Source organism: Carcharhinus amblyrhynchos, unplaced genomic scaffold, assembly GCF_965287045.1.
Source record: "Carcharhinus amblyrhynchos unplaced genomic scaffold, sCarAmb.v2.hapA scaffold_42, whole genome shotgun sequence".
Lineage (NCBI taxonomy): Eukaryota > Metazoa > Chordata > Chondrichthyes > Carcharhiniformes > Carcharhinidae > Carcharhinus > Carcharhinus amblyrhynchos.
Genome location: NW_027649783.1, coordinates 3,566,111 through 3,586,618, shown reverse-complemented (window position 1 = coordinate 3,586,618; position 20,508 = coordinate 3,566,111). Strand labels below are relative to the sequence as shown.

The window sequence follows — 20,508 nt, the reverse complement described above, 5'->3', positions numbered from 1 at the left end:
ATGGAGGAGAGGAGGTCTGAATACCAGGAAAGACCGAGGACAGAATGATCCGTGTGAAAGTAAGATGCAGAATGAAAATGGCAGGTGACTAGAAAATCTTATCAGAAATTACTCATCCTTGTGGAGTGATTGAAAATGTTCCAAGTGTGGGACAGGGGAGCGACACACCTGAGAGCCCTGCCGGCCACAGAACAGTGAGAGGATTGGCTGAGGAAAGGGAAGAAATATCATAAGTTTTTGAATGGAATATTGCATTATCTCTCCTTACAGTTCAGTGTCTACAAGCAGCAGAAATAGCTTTTTCAACATTATATTTTTTGCAAAATTTCACTACTAACAATGTGACTGATTAACTGACTGCTTTGTGGAACAGCTACCATCAGTCCATAAACGTGAAACAAGTCCAATCCTGAAATAGCATCCTAAATCTTAATAAACTAGGAAGGTATGAGAGGTGTGTTTGCTAAAATAGATTATGGATTAATAGATCCATTCAATGGCATGACGGTGGATAAGAAATGACTAATATTTAAGGCAGAAGTGTCTGCAATTAAAGAGTTATACATTTCTTTCTGGCACGTAAACATAGCTGGAAAAGTGGCCCAATCATGGATAACAAAATAAATTAAATAGTATTGGATCCAAAGAAGAATCTAAGAACATAAAAGCTTGGAGCAGGAGTCGGCCAGTTGTCCTCTCGAGCCTGTTCCTGTATTCAATAAAATCACGCCTGATCTTTTCATGAACAGTTTACACAAATGAGCAATCGGTGCATTCTGCTTTGCCTGTGTATGATCTTCTGTCTCCTGACAAACTCGCGCTGCTTTTGTGTGTGTTCCATTCTTTGTGTGTTAGACAGTGGAATTGTGCCGCCAGGCGGAGCATATTTGCCGTCATTAAACTGCAATACGACAGTAAAATTTTGTCCTGATACTGCACAACAATAATAACGAGGAGCTTATTAGCTTGTAGCAGAGTGGCGCAGCGGAAGCGTGCTGGGCCCATAACCCAGAGGTCGAGGGATCGAAACCATTCTCTGCTATTTACATTTTCAGGGTCAGTTTAAAAAAATCATTTCTCTGATCCCCAAAAGTAACTCTGCTTTTTTTTATAGGACACAGTTATCTTCATCAATTCTCGCTGACAATAGACAATCTAATCTGCCACAAGCTCACTGATGTAAATGCTACCAACACGTCTTTCCCCCTTTTATTATTAGGGCAGTTCTGACGCAGTCAAAAGACCAAAATCACATAACCCCTACCATTTTGAAGGAGGCCATTCGGCCCATTTAAATTGCACCGAATCTCCGACAGGGCATCCCATCCATGCCCTATAGTCAGAGTCCCACACGCCCACCCCGCTAATCTACCTAACCTTCACTTCTTTTTTTAACCACACAAAGGGTAATCTAGCATGGCCAATCCGCCCGGCCTGCACGTCTTTGGACTGTGGAAGGAACCTGGAGTACCTGTTTTCCAGATGTAACTTGCCTGGGTGAATGCAGCTCCAACAACACTAGAAGTTTAACACCATCCAGTACAAAGTATCTGATTTCATTCGCTTCCCATCCACAAAGAGTCGCTCCCTCCACCAAAAGTTAAAATTAAAGATTATTTATTAGTCACAAGTCTGCTTATATTACCACTGACAAACGGGGGCAGCAGTGTGTACCTTCTACAAAATGTATTGCCTGAATTCACAAAGGCTCATTTGACAACATCTTCCAAACCCACCATGACTGTGGCCTAGAGGAAAAGGGCAGCAGACACATCAGAACAACACCAATTAGAAATCTCCCTCCAAACCACTCACCATCAGGACTTGGAAATATATTGCCATTCCTTCAGTGCCAGTTGGTCTTCTCACTCCCCAACTGTCATCCACCACCCCCATCCTCTCCCCAAACCACCTCCAAACCGCACTGTGTGTGTACCTATATGACATTGGTGACAGCAGTTGAAGATTGCAGTTCAGCGCTGCCTATCCCAGGGCAATTATGGACAGGCAATAAATCCCGGCCGAGCCTGTGATGCCCTAATCCCATGAATGAAGAAAGTAATAAAAAAATCAACTGATCAAAAAGGTTCCTCCTCACCTCTGTCTTAAAGAGGAGGTCGCTTTAAAAAAAAACTCTGCTCTTCTGATCATATTGTCAGTGTAATTCTGAGCACAATCAGGATTATTTAGTAAGTGTTGCCCCATTGCAGAATCACATTGTGCAGTAACGGCAAAATGAGAAAATCTCTGTAGGTTTGGCAGCATCAGTAAGGAGAGAAAAGGTCTGACATTTCGAGTCCAGGTGACCCTTTGTCAAAGTCCTTTGACATCTTAAAGATGCTGCCAGACCTGCTGAGATTTTCCAGCATTTTATCTTTTAGTTTCAGATTCCAGCATCTGCAGTAATTTGCTATTATTTGTGCAGTTGCGACCTGCCTGGTGGTGGATATGATAGGATTTGTCCTCATGTTTCACCACATCCCCGTAGCTATGGGCTGTCCAAGACACACAATTGGTTTTACAATCAATTCACATGTTTCAATATCTGTTTCCATTCTGTATTTGAATTTGTCTGGTGTTGTTTCTGAGGGGGTCAGTTATATGCGTCTGTCAGGCTCTTATAAAGTGCGTGGGTTGGATGAGTCTAGATCTGCCAATGGCTTCTTTGTCTGTGAGCATTTTATGTAACTGTGGGAACCATCCGTAACATTAAATCCCCTGGGGCTGTTTGTGGAACATGTGCTTTAATTTCCCTGTTTGTAGAACATCAGCTTCATGCTGTAGCTATCAGTGGAATTAACTCTGTGTATAAGTCTATGATGCTGCTAAAACTGCGAGTTTCATTTGGGATTTTTCACCCACGTCTCTCTCTATCTAATCTTCCATTTGTATCCATTAGTCTGTGTGAGCCTTTGGTTGTTTCCAAATCTCTCAGTGATACATTTGGTGTGTGTGATTTATTTCATATCACTCAGACTCAGCTCCTGTGAGTGAGAGCAGGAAGCAACCTGGATTTTTCAGCTGTTGATGCTGAATATGTGATTCAGAACTATTCTCTTATTTATCTGTCTTTGGGATTTAGTGTGAGTTTGGGATTAATTAAATAACCTTCAATCTCTGGGACAAGTTATCAATTTGGATTAATTCCAAATCATTTTCCAGCACAGAAACAGGCCACTGATGCAGTATGTTTTCAGCAAACAATGTGAGTGAGTTTCAGCCCAGCATTAAATCTGAACACAATTGTGAAAGATAATGTATCCTTCAATCTGATACTGGATTGTTATACAAGTTTCACTCAGGCTATTCACATTGATTTGGTCTGTGACACTCAGTCTGATTCTGAGTAAGAATTTTGACATGAATGTAAAATGGAACTCAGTCTGGAATTGGAACAGTGTCTTCCATCAGGCTCAGTGTGAGTGAGGGGTTAGGATTAGTTTATAATTTATGGGTCATTTCATAGTCATCAAATTGAAATTGTAACTTTTAGTTTCATAATCAGAGTGAGTTTTCAGCTGGAATCTGAGTTTGTATCTCAGGCTAGACTCACTGTCAGAATATCTCAATCTGAGATTGTATTTCACATTTGTATCTAATGTATTTGTGAGAATACACTATGGGGATTAGTACAGCCACTTCCAAACCCCTGATGTGGGTGATATGACTGGGATTTAACTCGAATCTCAAAGTACCTTATGAAGGTTAATTGTGTAACATTTAACCGAAATTCCGTTTCATCAGATATTTAATTTGGAGTTAAAACTGCTCTATTGTGGGATTGACACAGTGATGGGCTGATAATAGTTTGGACTCAGATTGATGGATCCCCCGATCAGCGGTACTGATTTTGATTTGATTTCTTACTGTGACATGCAGTATTAAGCTGTGAAAACTCTGTTTTTTTTGCGTGCTATACAGACCAAGCAAACCATTCATACAATATATAGGGGAGAAGGAGGGGAGAGGGTGCAGAATGCAGTGTTAAAAATCCTTCTACCAGGAGTGGGGTTCGAACCCACGCGGACATATGTCCATTGGATCTTAAGTCCAACGCCTTAACCACTCGGCCACCCTGGTACGAGAACTGGACATGATCGGGACACAGCGGCTGTCATTCCTGTTGGATTGAAAATGTGCCCCTGAAATGATTTGTGTTCTCGGAGACTGTGGAACTGATGAGCTGTCTGTGTCTCTGAGCTCGGACTGTGTGTGAGAAGGAGCTGGCGACACTCTCCCCTGGAACTTGTGTGGGGGAAACATCTGATTTCTTCAAATATTTCTCTGTGGAAACAAAGTCCATTGAATAACTCCAATCCAGATTGGGGCAGTTTCATCTCTATTAATAATCATTGGGAGCGGTTTGTGAGGCTGCAGCCAGACTCCAGCTCTGATTGGTCACTCTTGTTTCTATCCAATTCTTAACCAATCACAAAGCGAGGGAGTAGAAATGGGAGGTTTTGATTGGTTTACATTTTCAAATGGGAAAAACCCGCCAATTTCAGTGCAGGAAAAATACAAAATAACCGAACGCCTTAATGTTCAGGAAACTATTTCAATCTCACACTTTCTCATCTGTTTATTGTATTTTCCCCTCACTGAATCCTGCCGCTATTTTAGGAACAGTTTGAATGTCTCAATCTCTTATCTGGAACCGGCGGGAATCAGACCCCGCTCAGCAATTTAAAACCGAGCAAATCTCAGCTCAGTGGAAAAGCAGAAACAGAGAGATTCCCAACCAACCCCCTTCACACAGGCTTCACAGGGACAGAGAGAAACGGCTGATTTCTGATCCTCTCCCCTGAAAGCGGCCGGGAATGTTCCAATGGGAAGTGTGGAGAGAATCCCCGGCCCGATCCCGCCGGTGGGACAGGCAGCTTTGTGTCCGGAGAATAGGGAGGGCCCGGGGGGGAAGCGGATCTTAAAGCGCTGCAATGGACTCAGGTCCTGTGTGTGTACAAATCTCACTGATTCCGTCCTCTGGGAAAACTGTGGAATAAACAGATCAGCCCGAGAATAACCTCTTCATTCCCGCCTTTACTCTGTTCCCGGAGCGGTGCCTAGGTAACTCGAGAGTGAAAAAAGAACCTTATTCTGAAACTGAATATAGTTATCGTTAAATGTAAGTAATTACATCCTGATATTGTTCTGCGCCTCATTGTCCGTGACAAATCCCAGACGGGGGTTTATAATCCGCTCTCAGTTCAGTTTGATTGTCCCTTCAATGTGAAAGTGTGTGTAAGGGGCGGGTATGAAGTCCCATTCACAGCATTCTGTAACGGGACAAATCTCTATCCTCCAGAAAGAGATTTCTCATTAACTCAATAAGGGAAAAGATGGTGCAGCTTTTTCACAGAGATTGTGGGTGACTCTTAAAAGAACCGTTGTGTTTGGGGTGTTTTTCAGACAATCTTTGATGCTGTTTCTCACTCTGGGGTAATTGTGTACTTGTATTTAAATAATTACCTCAGACATGGTGCTGGAAATGATGTTTCTAACATGTGTAAAAGTTTCTCCAATAAATAGCATAAATTTACATGTATAAAAACACCTGTATCAGTAATGGATACTGGGATTGATAAAACAAAGCGGGAAACAGCTGGACTGTGAATAGCAGTGCAGAATCTGACCGATAGACACCAGGCCGCCCTTTTCCAGATAAAGTGAGTGGCTCTGAAAAGAGCCTTTGGGTTATCAGATGAAAGAATGGCCGCTTCACTTGCTCTTGCTGGAGACGGCGGAGGTTTTCTTGGGCAGCAGCACGGCCTGGATATTAGGCAGCACCCCGCCCTGAGCGATGGTCACCCCTCCCAGCAGCTTGTTGAGCTCCTCGTCGTTGCGGACGGCCAGCTGCAGGTGTCTGGGGATGATGCGGGTCTTCTTGTTGTCCCGGGCCGCGTTCCCGGCCAGCTCCAGGATTTCAGCGGTCAGATACTCGAGCACAGCAGCCAGATAGACCGGGGCTCCGGCACCCACACGCTCAGCATAGTTGCCCTTTCTCAGGAGCCTGTGAACACGGCCCACCGGGAACTGCAGTCCAGCCCGGGAGGAGCGAGACTTGGCCTTGGCCCGAACTTTCCCGCTGCTCTTTCCTCTTCCAGACATTTCCCCAATCTCCCAAAGCCTTTCACAAAGAATGCTGAAATCCACTCCCTTTCGCTTCTCTTCTAGCTCCGGGAGGAATGGAGGGCCCACATTGCTGATTGGTCACTTTGTTGCTACCTCTCAGCATCTTGTCCATATGACCAATCAGAAATCTGCTGAACTGACCAATCCGGAGCCTCCACGGAGTGAGGGCGGAAAAGCCCAAATTCTCAGCTTCCCACCGATTTCATTTCAAATTGGAAAAGTCCCCAAAGGGGAAAAGAACACATCCCTTTGAGAAATTATTCTGATCGGGAATGGAGAATCTCCCTTTCTCTCCTTCCCCAGTCTAGAGTTAACCTGGATCCGGCAGTTTCTCATTTTCACTCTGGGTTTATCTGAAAACGAGCCGAAAATAAATTATTCATTTTTGGAAAGTTCGCAAATATATTTCTCAATCAAGAAATACAAAATCCCATCAATAATTAACTAAAAACAAACCTTTTTTAAACATCAGTCTGTTTGCACCATTTTATCCCGAGTTGCTTTTAGAATCCGGGATCCATTCGGGGTTCATCTCGGCCCTTTTTAAAACTCTCCAACCAGCCGCCAGGAAGTTTCATCGTTCTACAAACGGACGGGCTGTTCCCCATATTCGCCCAGACTGAGGATTCCTGCACAACTGGGGTTTATAGGGAATAAACTGATCGATTATTGAGACCAAACTGAAACAGAACTGGAAACTGAGTGGAGTCTGCACATTCTCCCCGTGTCTGCCTGGGTTTTCCTGCGGGCGCTCCGCTTTCTTCCCACAGACCAAAGACATGCGGGTTTGAGTCGATTGGATTTGACCCCAGTATCAGAGGGATGAACAGGGGAAATATGTCGGGTTATGAGGATGGGTGAGGGATTGATGTCGGTACAAACTCGATGGGCCGAATGGCCTCCTGCATTGTAGGGATTCGATGATTCTGACACATTTGTTCCTTTAACTCTCTCTCTAAAGCCGGAGAAAGGAATCAAATATCAACGCGTCTGAGATCTAAACCCAGAAAAGGGCAGGTAGCGGTTAATTAATGTTAAACATTATTACTCAGACCCAATGATCCACCGGGCCTTTGATTTACATTACTCCGTGTCTATCATTGATAATCGGAAAATATAATTATTATTGTGCAAGACGCTGCGTTGTAATCATTGAAGCTAAATTAATGATACAGCCTTTTCACAGAGATTGTGGGGGGCTCTGAAAAGAGCCGTTGTGTTTTGGGGGGTTTCTCAGTCCATTGGGGAGTTTTACTTGGAGCTGGTGTACTTGGTCACCGCCTTTGTCCCTTCCGACACGGCGTGCTTGGCCAGTTCCCCGGGCAGCAGCAGGCGCACGGCGGTCTGGATCTCCCGGGAGCTGATGGTGCTGCGCTTGTTGTAATGGGCCAGGCGGGAAGCCTCACCCGCGATGCGCTCGAAAATATCGTTGACGAACGAGTTCATGATGCTCATGGCCTTGGAGGAGATGCCGGTGTCGGGGTGAACCTGCTTCATCACTTTGTAGATGTAGATGGAGTAACTCTCCTTCCGGGATCTTTTCCTCTTCTTGCCGCCCTTTGCCGGCAGCTTTTTCTGCGCTTTCTTGGCTCCCTTCTTGGAAACCGGCGCTTTCTTCTCATCCACCATCCTCCCACTGGATTTCAGACACACAATCACTGAATGGGGCCCGGAACTCCTCTTTTATAGACCAAAGCACAGGCCTATGCTAATGAAGGATGGCTGCAAGCCCTGTTCCCATTGGTTCATTCACACTGATGGCAATTCGTCATCCTGTCTCTGATTGGTTAGTGTAGATACCCAATCACATTGGTTGCTGCTCAAACCCACAAACTCTCTCAGTTTTCAATCCGTCCTTTCCCCTTGTCCGGCCCCATCCACCCAAACCCCCCTGACTCTCTCACTCCCTCTGCCACACCAGCACATTCTCTCTGCTGCTAATCCCACATCACTCTATCAGACTGCTGATACTCTTCATACATTTCCCCTTCCTCACCAGCACCAACTGCTCCGCTTTACTTCCCCGCCCATCACCGGGAGCTGGCAGGACAGAGTATCTGGGCTCAGACAGGGGTTATTGCGAGAGTTACTGGGCGGGTTAAAGGGGAATAAGTTTGATGAGCAGCAGCCACAAGTCCCACATGTGACACTAACAGTGTGGCTAAAACAGAAAACTGACTGAGAGAAGGAGTGGAATGAGAATTGGACATTACTGACTACAAGGTGTTCAGAGAGGATTAGAGAAACAATCCCGGAGGGTGATTTACTGTTCAACACAATTCGAGTTCTTGGGAGCGGAGCAGAGCGGGGTGGGGGTGGGGGTGGGGGTGGGGGTGGCATTGAGGGATCGGTGCCAGTTAAGGAACAATGCGAGAACGATTCCACAACAGGATACACACATTCTATGTAGAAGAAATTAGATTCATATAAGCAATTAGGTCGCATAGAAAAGTAAGTCTGTTTTTAAACGGACTTGCTATAGTAGGGGCTAAAGCTGCAGCAGTAGCTAAAGGGTTAATGATTCACTATATACTCACCATTATACTGAAAATCAAGAAACTAGCTGAAGCAGGCAGGGTTAGAAAAACAGGGCCTAGCAGACACTCAAGGTCTAAAGGCCAGATAGCGGGCCATCTGCCTTTAGGAGGATAGAAAAATAAACCACCATTCTTCTTCTCTATCTAGTTACGGTAAATCACAAGGGACAGGGACTGTAGGATGATTTAGACCAAGGACACTGTAGATAAGTCCTCGGACCATACTTTTAATTCATGGGACAATGATTAAAGGGGTAATAGAGATAGTAAGGATAATAGGGAGTATTGTAACCTGCTTGCAGAGTTGTTTATTTCACTGTATAAAAATAGCGCGGGTTTGTTCAAAAATTCAGAGTTCTCTCGGTGTTGACTGAGGTGTACTCTCCGTGATATCACGACAATAAACTCTCCTGACGCCTGACTCTGAACGTCTCTGCCTGAGTTATTCTGAGCTAGGAATTTCCTCGACATTCTATTTCCAAATGCTTCTCTGTCAGCCCTGTGCGAGTGGGATTCATGCTGTGTCAGTTAGTATCTGATATTTCAATGTTGCTTCTATCTCTGTCAGTCTGTGGTCAGTGATATTAAGATTTAATCCAGAAATTGCAATCTCTGATATATGCCCGTCTGTTTTATTTTCTCTCTAACATTCAGTATTTAAGAGTGTGGGCTTTTCAGTATGTTGGTCCTGGGATGTTATTCTGTGTTCCATTTGGCACCTGGTGGTTTCTGAAATGGAAAATCTTGTGTTTTTTTTCTAGCCGCGCTTCAGTTTTGGGATTTGTGTGTGTGATTTCACTGCACACTTTTATTTCTGACACGTGGGTAGGTTTTTAATCTGTGTATATCAGTCTTTGGTATAAGGGTGTTGGTATTTTCCCATCATGCTGTTCTATTATTTGGAGTGTGTCTTTCCCACTAATTCTCAAGGTCTCAGTTATTTGTGATGTTACAGTTCCCATTGAGGTTGATATTTCCCAGTGACCATCTTAAAGGATCACATGACAAAGGTTCACAACTTGGACTGTAACAAATTAAAGTCGACACTAACCAACAAATCAACACTTGCCCCTGAGCGTCAGGGGATTAGAAGGGTTACGGGGAAAGAGCCTGGTTTGGACTGTGGTCAATGCAGCCTCGATGGGCTGAATGGCCTCCTTCTGAACTGTAGGGATTCTATGAAACGTCACTTAGTCACTCAAACACTAAATAGAGATGAGACACCAGCCTACCTATCATGACTATTAACTTGGGCATGTTCGTTATTCAACATCTAGCACACACTGCTAGTGACGTGTGGATTGTTTATAAGTTCCTGAAACATAAATTTGGATTTCAATCCATGTCAGTCATTTTCTGCTTTACGACAAAGGGTTTTATTCTGTCCCTCTCTGTTTCTGGCATGGAAGGATTTCATTTTCCTGCTGTCAGTGTGTGTGGTAGGTCTGTGTGTCTTTATTGCAGAATCTGGTAATTGTTGCAATGTGAGTATTATTTTTTGCTGTCAGTGTGAGGAAGATGTGGATTGTACTCTGTAGCTGTTGTATTTTATGAGTAGCAATGTTTTATGCTGTTCTTGTCAATCTGCAGATTGCAAATACAGTATTCTGTTTCCTACCTCTTGGTTCTTTGTTTTTATATTAGGTGTCAACAAATCCAGGAAACATAACCTGAGTTGAGGCAAAACGCGAGGAGAAACTTCTTCACTGAGAGCTTAGTCAATCTGTGGAATTCACTACCAGAGAAAGTAGTTCAGGCGAGTTCAAGAATAAATTCAATCTAGCTCTTTGGGCTCGAGGGATAAGGGATATCGGGGGAAGGAGGGATCAGAATATTGATTCTGATGATCAGCCACAATCAAAACGAATGCTGGAGCAGCTCCAAGGGCCAAATGATCTACTGCTGCTTGTATCTTCTATGATTCTACTATAACAATTCCTGGTGGTCTTATGAAGGTGAAATCAGGATTAGCAAACCTGTTGGAGATCTGAAGATGCAACTAGCATTTTCAGCAACGAGATCAAGAGTAACCAGCTGATGTGGTATATTTACATTTTCAGAAATCCTTTGATTAGTTTCCACACAAGAGGTCAATAAACACAATCAGAGCACATGGGGAATACTGGCCTGGATTGAGAACTGGTTACAGGAAAGGAAACAGAGAATAGGAATAAATAGGTCATATCAAGTTAGCAGACAATGACAAGTAGAGTACAACAAGGATCAGTGCTCAGGCTCCAACATTCACAACCTATATCAATCATTGGGATGCAGGGATTAAAGACAACAGTTGCAACTTTGGAGAATGCACAAAATAAGGTGGAAGTGTGAGTTGTGAGGAGGAGGCAAAACCTCCTCAAGGGGATTTGAAGTGGCTCAGAGAGTGGGCAACAATTTCACAGATGGAATGTAATGTGCAGAATATTCCTTAAATGATGAGAGGCTTGAAAGTGTCAAAATTCAAAAGCACTTGACTGTTCCTGTTCATGAGTTACAGAAAACTAATCTGCAGCTCGAGTAAGCAATTAAGAAGGAGAATGGAATGTTTGCCTTTATTACAAGATGTTTGAATACAGGGGTAAAGATATTTTACTGTAATTGTATAGAGTCTTGCTGAGACAGCACCTGGACTATTGTGTGCAGTATTGTTCTCCTGACCTAAAGAAAAACATGATTGCCATAGAGGAAGTGGAATGAAGGTTCACTAAATGGATTCCTTGGGTGGAGGGATTATTGTCTGAGTAAAAACGAGAAACACCAGGCGTTTATTTCCTGGCATTTAAAAGAATGGGAGGTGCTGACATTCAAACATACAACAATCTTACATGGCTCGATAGGGTAGAAGCAGGAAGTACATTTTCCCTGGCTGGTGTGTTTGGAACCAAAGGACACAGACTCAGAATAAGGGGCAGCTCATTAGGACTGAGATGGGGAGGAATTATTTCACTGAGTGGGTGATTCTTTGGAATGATCAGTGATGTGGAGATGCCAGCGTTGGACCGGGGTAAACACAGTAAGAAGTCTGACAACACCAGGTTAAAGTCCAACAGGTTTGTTTGGTAACAAAGCCACTAGCTAGAGGTGTTTACCACCAAATAAACCTGTTGGACTTTAACCTGGTGTTGTAAGACTTCTTACTGAGCTTTAAAAATAGAGCAGAGCAGGTTCACAGCCAGTGACTGACCCCTTATTTCCCCAAAGACTTTCCACAATTGAAAAGCCACATGTCAGGTCAGAGATGCAGTACTCTCCACTCACTGGGAAAATGCATCTCCAATAACATAAAAGAATCTCAAATACAAAATAATATTTTGGGTTTCACTTGCACACCAGTTTCAGCATTTACTCCCTCAGCCACTGGAGCACAATGTGTACCATCTGTGAGATACACGGCAACTACTCAGTGAGGCTGAGTGTGGGACTCAATCTCATCACTCCATCTCTTGTAGAGAAGGAGATTAATTTTGTGCCTGTAAGTATTGGACACTGTATACAAAAGACATTTTTATCATGTATTTGTCTGTCTGTTGTCTATCTGCATGTGTGAGATTAGCTGAACATGAATTTGTGACTCAGGCACGATGTCAGTCTCCACTGTTGTATGTTTATATGGGGTTAAATCTGTTCCTGAGTTTGCCATGAAGTCAACATGAGTTTGATTTCAGTTTTGCAGTCTTCAGACTTTGAGTAACTACATGAGTGTGTGATTTATACTGTTTGTATCCATCCCGGGTACAGCAGCTCAAAGTTATTTTCCTTCTGTATCTCTGTCCTTGTAGTGTTGTGTATGACGACAGGACTCATTCTGTAAATGTTACTTGCTGATACTGTGTGCGTGTGGAGTTCATTTTGCTTCACTTTTCCTCTGATGAATGTTTGGGTGTAAGAATCATTCTGTAGTTGTCATTCCCAAGTATGTTATGGAATTCCTTGTTCTTCCCATCTGTCTCTTGGGAGTTTGTGAATGTCAGATTAATTTTACATCTGTGATTCTCTTGTTATCTATGCAAGTGTAAGAATCAATCCTCATACAGTTGTTCATTGTGATGTATTGAAATCTGGGATACTTTTGCACTTTAAATTTACATGCATTTCAGGCACTGTATTAGAAACTATTTATTTAAATTATAATGCATTGATATTTGTTTGCCATTTGATTTAATTTATCATATGGATTTGGGTACATTTCCCAGTCATGGTTTATATTCAGTAGCTGTTTGTAAGTTGTGCAATGGTATTCAATTTCGAGCTCTGTGAATGGTAACATTTGGATACAAAGCCTGGGAATTAATTACTGCAGTTTGTAGTAACAGAATTGTCATTACATCTTTCAGTTTGACTCACTGAGATTTTTGGATTGGTTTACAAAATGTATCAATGGCTATATTCTGAGGTAATTAGTTGCTTTTTTTTAATCACAACAACATTTTTTGTCTATTTTGGTTATGAATTGTTATTCAATTTGTGACCAACACGTTTTATATCTGTGAGTGGGTGTGTTTGTTAAAATTCTATGATTAATGTATCTACCTGTCAGTCCAATGTAATATTGAGAAGTTTGCACTTGACACAAAGCTCAGTGTGAATGTGTGTTGGGAGAAAGATACAAAGCAGCTTCAGGTGGATGATATTCCAGCTGCAATGTTCTGAACCTCTCATTACTTCTCAGAACATTGTGGATGGGACATCATGTAGAAAGTGTGAGATTTTCCATTTCCGTAGAAGGAACAGATATTCAGAGTTTAATTCAATGCTAAGAGATTAGAAAGTGTCGATGTACTAGGGGACATGACTATTCTCATTCAGAAGTCACTGGAGGCTAACAAGGAAATGAAGCTGGTAATTTGGAAGGTTCATGGTACGTTGGTCTTTACTGTAAGAGGATCTGAGTACAGGAGTAGTGAAGTATTGGTTTAGTTGGACAGCAGAGTTATTAGATTGCAGCTGGAATACTGTGTGCAGTTTTGGACCCCTCACCTTATGAAGAATATTATTGCCTCAGAGGGAGTGTAGTGACCATTTAGCAGATTTGTTCCAGGAATGGCGGGACTGTCTCATGAAGAAAACTTGGGGAAACAGGGCCTGTATTTCACTGGCAACAACAAAGTACTTAAAAGGGTAAACATGGTAGATGCAGGTGAGATGTTTCCCCTGGTTGGGAGCCTAAATACAATTTTAAAATAAGGGCAAATCCTCTTTGGACTGAGATCTGCACTTTTTTAACTTAACTTTGTGAACCTTTGGAATTCTGTAGCTCAGAGGGCTGCAGAAGTTCACACACAGGGTGAACATTAACGTAGACATTGATAGATTTCGAAATCTCACTGTCATAAAGGGAAATTGGGGATAGAGTGGGGAAAGGGCATGGAAGGAGATGGTCAGCCATAATCAGATTGAATGGTAGTACAGGCTCAATGGGCTGAATGGCCCACTCCTGATCCTATGTCCCACATTGGCAGGGAAGGAAATTAAAAATAAATCCTCTTTTCCTGTTCAACTCCTGGATTGAAAAGTTGTCTCTTACCTTGCAAACAGTGTGGGGCTGAATCCTTCTCTTTGTGACAGTGAACCTAATGAGTTGGCAGTATCTCTGTGCTCTGTGAATGATACTGGAACTGCTTTGTGTTGGAACTGGCTTGATGAAATTGTGCTTGTTCTGAGGAATCATCAGAATCCTTCAAATATCTGCCTGCAACAAGAAAAATAACTAACTAAACTGAGGAACAGATGAAATAAAAGATACAAAAGTTGTCAATGTCACAAATAATAATTATTAGGAACCAGGGTAAAAGGAAAACCTTCAGCACAGACAATATTTGAGATCATTTCAGTAATATACCAAACTGCTTTTACTCACTGGGTGTTTGGGGAGAGTTTAAAACAATTTTGTGACATTCAGAAACAGCCCAATCCGTGCACTGCTGATTGAGTTGAGCTGTGTGAAGCAGCAGTAACTCTTGCACGGGTCAGATATCTATTTCCAGCTCCCACTTTAACCAAATATCGAAAAATAAACAAGCAGCCACTGTTTAAAACCTCTCCTTCCCACTCCCCACCTGCTGCCTGCAGTAGATCTTGTTTGTACAGCTGCTCTCATGGTTATTGTGCAGTTATATTTCCGCTGTTCACTGTATAATAATAATAACAAACACTGGGAGATAGGAACTAAATGAGGCCCCTTCCCGGCGGTTTGGGAGTGAAAACAGCAATGATGTTGAATAATGAGTTCTTGCCATTGTGTCCCCCTGGCCTTGTTCAGAACCTGTCTATGAATTGCCTCCCCCATTAAGAACCTGGTTTTGATATTGCCTCTCCTTTCTGTCTGCCTCCCCCACTTCTCTCCACCACTGCCCCCCCCCGCCCCCCCCCCCCCGCCCCCGCCTTCTCTCCAGGTCAAAGCTTTGACAAAGGGTCACCTGGACTCAAAACATCAGCTCTTGTCTCTCTTTAGAGATGCTGCCAGACCTGCTGAGATTTTCCACATATTTTCTTTTGGTTACCAGAGACTGACAGATACAGAATGAATTCCACACATCCATCCAGCACCAGAGACTGACAGATACAGGATGAATTCCACACATCCATTCAGCACCAGAGACTGACAGATACAGAATGAATTCCACACATCCATTCAGCACCAGAGACTGACAGATACAGAATGAATTCCACACATCCATCCAGCACCAGAGACTGACAGATACAGAATGAATTCCACACATCCATTCAGCACCAGAGACTGACAGATACAGATTGAGATCCGTGTACCCTTACAGCAGCAGATGTTAACAGGTACAGAGTTAAACTCACATTCCCACACAGTACCAAACACTGACATTGAATGAAAAGTTCACACTCAGACAAAGAAGCCCAGACTGAAAGAAACCACACAATCAATTTCACACTGATGTACAGTGTTAGAGAATGACAGCGACAGGATGAATCTCTTTTACATCCAGTTTCAGAAAGTGACAAGTACAGAATAAATCCAGCATGGTGTATGTGACATATGCACAGTTAAATCAGCACTGCCTTATATTCCCTGGGAAAGAATCAATACACTCACTCACATGCCTCACCATCCAACAGATACACAATGAGTCCAACACTCAAATATAGAATGAATCCAACACTCAGATATGATCCCACACTCACACACTGTATCAGAGAGTGAGTAAATCCCGCACTCACACACTGTATCAGAGAGTGAGTAAATCCCACACTCACACACTGTATCAGAGAGTGAGTCAATCCCACACTCACACACTGTATCAGAGAGTGAGTAAATCCCACACTCACACACTGTATCAGAGAGTGAGTCAATCCCACACTGACACACTGTATCAGAGAGTGAGTAAATCCCACACTCACACACTGTATCAGAGAGTGAGTCAATCCCACACTGACACACTGTATCAGAGAGTGAGTAAATCCCACACTCACACACTGTATCAGAGAGTGAGTCAATCCCACACTGACACACTGTATCAGAGAGTGAGTCAATCCCACACTCACACACTGTATCAGAGAGTGAGTAAATCCCACACTCACACACTGTATCAGAGAGTGAGTAAATCCCACACTCACACACTGTATCAGAGAGTGAGTAAATCCCACACTCACACACTGTATCAGAGAGTGAGTCAATCCCACACTCACACACTGTATCAGAGAGTGAGTAAATCCCACACTCACACACTGTATCAGAGAGTGAGTAAATCCCACACTCACACACTGTATCAGAGAGTGAGTCAATCCCACACTGACACACTGTATCAGAGAGTGAGTAAATCCCACACTCACACACTGTATCAGAGAGTGAGTCAATCCCACACTCACACACTGTATCAGAGAATGAGTCAATCCCACACTCACACACTGTATCAGAGAGTGAGTAAATCCCACACTCACACACTGTATCAGAGAGTGAGTCAATCCCACACTCACACACTGTATCAGAGAGTGAGTCAATCCCACACTCACACACTGTATCAGAGAGTGAGTCAATCCCACACTCACACACTGTATCAGAGAGTGAGTCAATCCCACACTCACACACTGTATCAGAGAGTGAGTAAATCCCACACTCACACACTGTATCAGAGAGTGAGTCAATCCCACACTCACACCCTGTATCAGAGAGTGAGTCAATCCCACACTCACACACTGTATCAGAGAGTGAGTCAATCCCACACTCACACACTGTATCAGAGAGTGAGTAAATCCCACACTCACACACATTACCAGAGATTCACAGTTCCTGAAGGAATCCCACACTCCCGCACAGTCCCTCTGTGGAGAAGGGTCCCTCACACCGACAGCCAGGGGACATTTCCCGGTGGATCTTTCCACACTGAGAAACTGGGCCTGGAGATTCTTTGGAAAATGTACTTCCTGATTGTAGTAAGGAGGTTTGTGATTGGCGGAAACCCCTCAATCTGATTGGTCTGTTTCCGTATCCACTCAAATGAACCCCTGAGAAGTGAGTGGAATAACTTTTGAAATGTCCAATCACAATCATTGCTTTCCCAATTCCTCATTAACATAGATCTGTGGGACTGTCTATTTAATCAGCGCTCGGAAGGGGTTTGCTTTATTTCTGTGTGAAACTGAAGATGGCTGATGAGAAGAAACCAACCTCGAAACCAGCTCCCAAGAAGGGAGCGAAGAAAGTGATGAAGAAACCGGTAACAAAGGGCGGCAAGAAGAGGAAAAGATCCCGGAAGGAGAGTTACTCCATCTACATCTACAAAGTGATGAAGCAGGTTCACCCCGACACCGGCATCTCCTCCAAGGCCATGAGCATCATGAACTCGTTCGTCAACGATATTTTCGAGCGCATCGCGGGTGAGGCTTCCCGCCTGGCCCATTACAACAAGCGCAGCACCATCAGCTCCCGGGAGATCCAGACCGCCGTGCGCCTGCTGCTGCCCGGGGAACTGGCCAAGCACGCCGTGTCGGAAGGGACAAAGGCGGTGACCAAGTACACCAGCTCCAAGTAAAACCCCCCAATGGACTGAGAAACCCCCCAAAACACAACGGCTCTTTTCAGAGCCACCCACAATCTCTGAAAAAGCTGCGCCATCTTTTCCCTTATTGAGTTAATGAGAAATCTCTTTCTGGAGGATAGAGATTTGTCCCGTTACAGAATGCTGTGAATGGGACTTCATTCCCGCCCCTTACACACACTTTCACATTGAAGGGACAATCAAACTGAACTGAGAGCGGATTATAAACCCCAGTCTGGGATCTGTCATGGACAATGAGGAGAAACACCACATCGGAAGGTAATTCTTTAGATTCACTGATAACTATATTCACAGTTTGGCAGCAGCGGAATTAAATTCATTATAAAATTATTTGTTCGTTATTTCGGGTGATCTGGGAGCCGCTCCGGGAACAGAGTAAAGGCGGGAATGAAGAGGTTATTCTCGGGCTGATCTGTTTATTCCACAGTTTTCCCAGAGGACGGAATCAGTGAGATTTGTACACACACAGGACCTGAGTCCATTGTAGCGCTTTAAGATCCGCTTCCCCCCCCCGGGCCCTCCCTATTCTCCGGACACAAAGCTGCCTGTCCCACCGGCGGGATAGGGCCGGGGATTCTCTCCACACTTCCCATTGGAACATTCCCGGCCGCTTTCAGGGGAGAGGATCAGAAATCAGCCGTTTCTCTCTGTCCCTGTGAAGCCTGTGTGAAGGGGGTTGGTTGGGAATCTCTCTGTTTCTGCTTTTCCACTGAGCTGAGATTTGCTCGGTTTTAAATTGCTGAGCGGGGTCTGATTCCCGCCGGTTCCAGATAAGAGATTGAGACATTCAAACTGTTCCTAAAATAGCGGCAGGATTCAGTGAGGGGAAAATACAATAAACAGATGAGAAAGTGTGAGATTGAAATAGTTTCCTGAACATTAAGGCGTTCGGTTATTTTGTATTTTTCCTGCACTGAAATTGGCGGGTTTTTCCAATTTGAAAATGTAAACCAATCAAAACCTCCCATTTCTACTACCTCGCTTTGTGATTGGTTAAGAATTGGATAGAAACAAGAGTGACCAATCAGAGCTGGAGTCTGGCTGCAGCCTCACAAACCGCTCCCAATGATTATTAATAGAGATGAAACTGACCCAATCTGGATTGGAGTTATTCAATGGACTTTGTTTCCACAGAGAAATATCTGACAGACCCAAAACAAACGCGATGTTTCCTCCACACAAGTTCCAGGGGAGAGTGTCGCCAACTCCTTCTCACACACAGTCCGGACATTGTCGCTGACAGCTCAGAGACACAGACAGCTCATCAGTTCCACACACCCAGACAGCAGGACAGACAGATGTTGTGCCGAAACCATGACCAGTTTTCGTACCAGGATGGCCGAGTGGTGAAGATATTGGACTCCAGATCCAATGGATATAAGAATCAATACCCCGGATAGTCGAGTTCAAACCCCACTGCTGCTGAATTGGTTTTTAACGTTACAGTCTGTACCCTCTCCTTTCCTTCTCCCTTATGTACTCTATGAACGGTATGCTTTATCTTTACAACGCAAGAAGCAATACCTTTCACTGTATCCCAACAGATCAAATCAAACTCAGTACCATTAAGAAGGGGATCCAAAAATCCCAGTCCAAATTCTCACCTACTATTGGATCATCCCTGTGTCAGTCCAACAATAGGGCAGCTGTTGCTCCAAATTAAATATCTGATAAAACTCACAAATGGTTTTTGGTAAAGTTACACAATGCACCTTAATATTGTACTGAGATTCAAGTTAAATACCATCCACATCAGAGGTTTACAGTGGCTGTATTAAGCCCCAGTTTGTGAACACTCAAATACATTAGATACAAAGCCTAATCTCAAACACATTCTCAGATTGAGATATTATGAGAGTGAGTATAACCTGAGATACAAATTCAGATTCCAGTTGAAAGTTCACCCAGATTATGAAATTAAAAGTTACAATATCAATTTGATAACTATGAGTTGAACTTTAGGTTATTAACTAATCTGAACTCCCCATTCACGCAGAGCCAGATGGAAGATAGTATATGAATTTCAGACTGAGTTCCATTTTACATTCATGTCAAAATTCTTACTCAGAATCAGACTGAGTGTCACAGACAAAATCAATGTGAATAACCTGAGTGCAACTTGCAAAGCAATCCAGTATCAGATTGAGGACTACATTATCTTTCACAATTGTGTTCACACTGACAGAGATTTAATGCTGGGTAGAAACTCACTCACATTGTTTGCTTCAAACCTACACATCAGTGGGCTGTTGCTTTGCTGGAAATGTATATGGAATGAATCCAAACTTATAAATAAAATGAAGATCATATGATGAATCCTATACTCACACTGTGTCATAGAGCCTGACAGATACACGATAATTCTCAAACACACGCTCAGTGTTAGATGAATGAATGTCATGCTGCACATACAGCACCAACCACTGAAAGTTACATCTGATTACCACACTTACATAGCAGGATCCCAGAGTTTGAGTACCAGTAACAGATTCAGAATGATCCCATACTCACACACATTATGACAGTCTGACCGATACACATCATTTGCAAGCTTAGAAACAACAGCAGAAATACTCAGATGCTGAATGAACCCCAAATTGTGTATGGTACCAGAGACAGAAACATGAATCCTACCCGAATATTCTATCTTTGTGACAGATCAGAATATCTGCCAAACTCATTTCAGAGAATACTGAGAACTGCACTCCCATGTGATAACAGAAATATTCCTATTCAGAATTGTGTTTAAATTCATATCCAATAGCACTGACTGATAGTCACACACACAGTAACTGAAATGGAGTCTTTAAGGCAGT

The 20,508-nt window shown here is 43.3% G+C and overlaps 2 protein-coding genes, 1 non-coding gene and 1 pseudogene across 3 annotated transcripts; 1 reads left to right on the top strand and 3 right to left on the bottom strand.

Annotated features, from left to right (window-relative positions):
* Positions 1-3,997: 3,997 nt before the first annotated feature.
* On the bottom strand, positions 3,998-4,080 carry trnal-uaa (transfer RNA leucine (anticodon UAA)). The gene has a single exon. It is a non-coding gene; the product is annotated as a tRNA-Leu (tRNA).
* Positions 4,081-5,624: 1,544 nt separating this feature from the next.
* On the bottom strand, positions 5,625-6,312 carry LOC145335855 (histone H2A.J). The gene has a single exon (XM_080181584.1). It carries the CDS (start codon positions 6,103-6,105, stop codon positions 5,716-5,718), a length of 390 nt encoding a protein of 129 aa, XP_080037710.1. The 5' UTR covers positions 6,106-6,312; the 3' UTR covers positions 5,625-5,715.
* Positions 6,313-7,326: 1,014 nt separating this feature from the next.
* LOC145335825 (histone H2B type 1-M-like) lies at positions 7,327-7,759 on the bottom strand. The gene has a single exon (XM_080181551.1). It carries the CDS (start codon positions 7,756-7,758, stop codon positions 7,381-7,383), a length of 378 nt encoding a protein of 125 aa, XP_080037677.1. The 5' UTR covers position 7,759; the 3' UTR covers positions 7,327-7,380.
* Positions 7,760-17,253: 9,494 nt separating this feature from the next.
* On the top strand, positions 17,254-17,665 carry LOC145335814 (histone H2B pseudogene; annotated as a pseudogene).
* Positions 17,666-20,508: the final 2,843 nt, after the last annotated feature.

What these genes read in the sequence shown, in the direction of transcription:
- LOC145335855 (XM_080181584.1), bottom strand. Translation starts at nt 6,105, where the DNA reads ATGTCTGGAAGAGGAAAGAGCAGCGGGAAAGTTCGGGCCAAGGCCAAG.
- LOC145335825 (XM_080181551.1), bottom strand. Translation starts at nt 7,758, where the DNA reads ATGGTGGATGAGAAGAAAGCGCCGGTTTCCAAGAAGGGAGCCAAGAAA.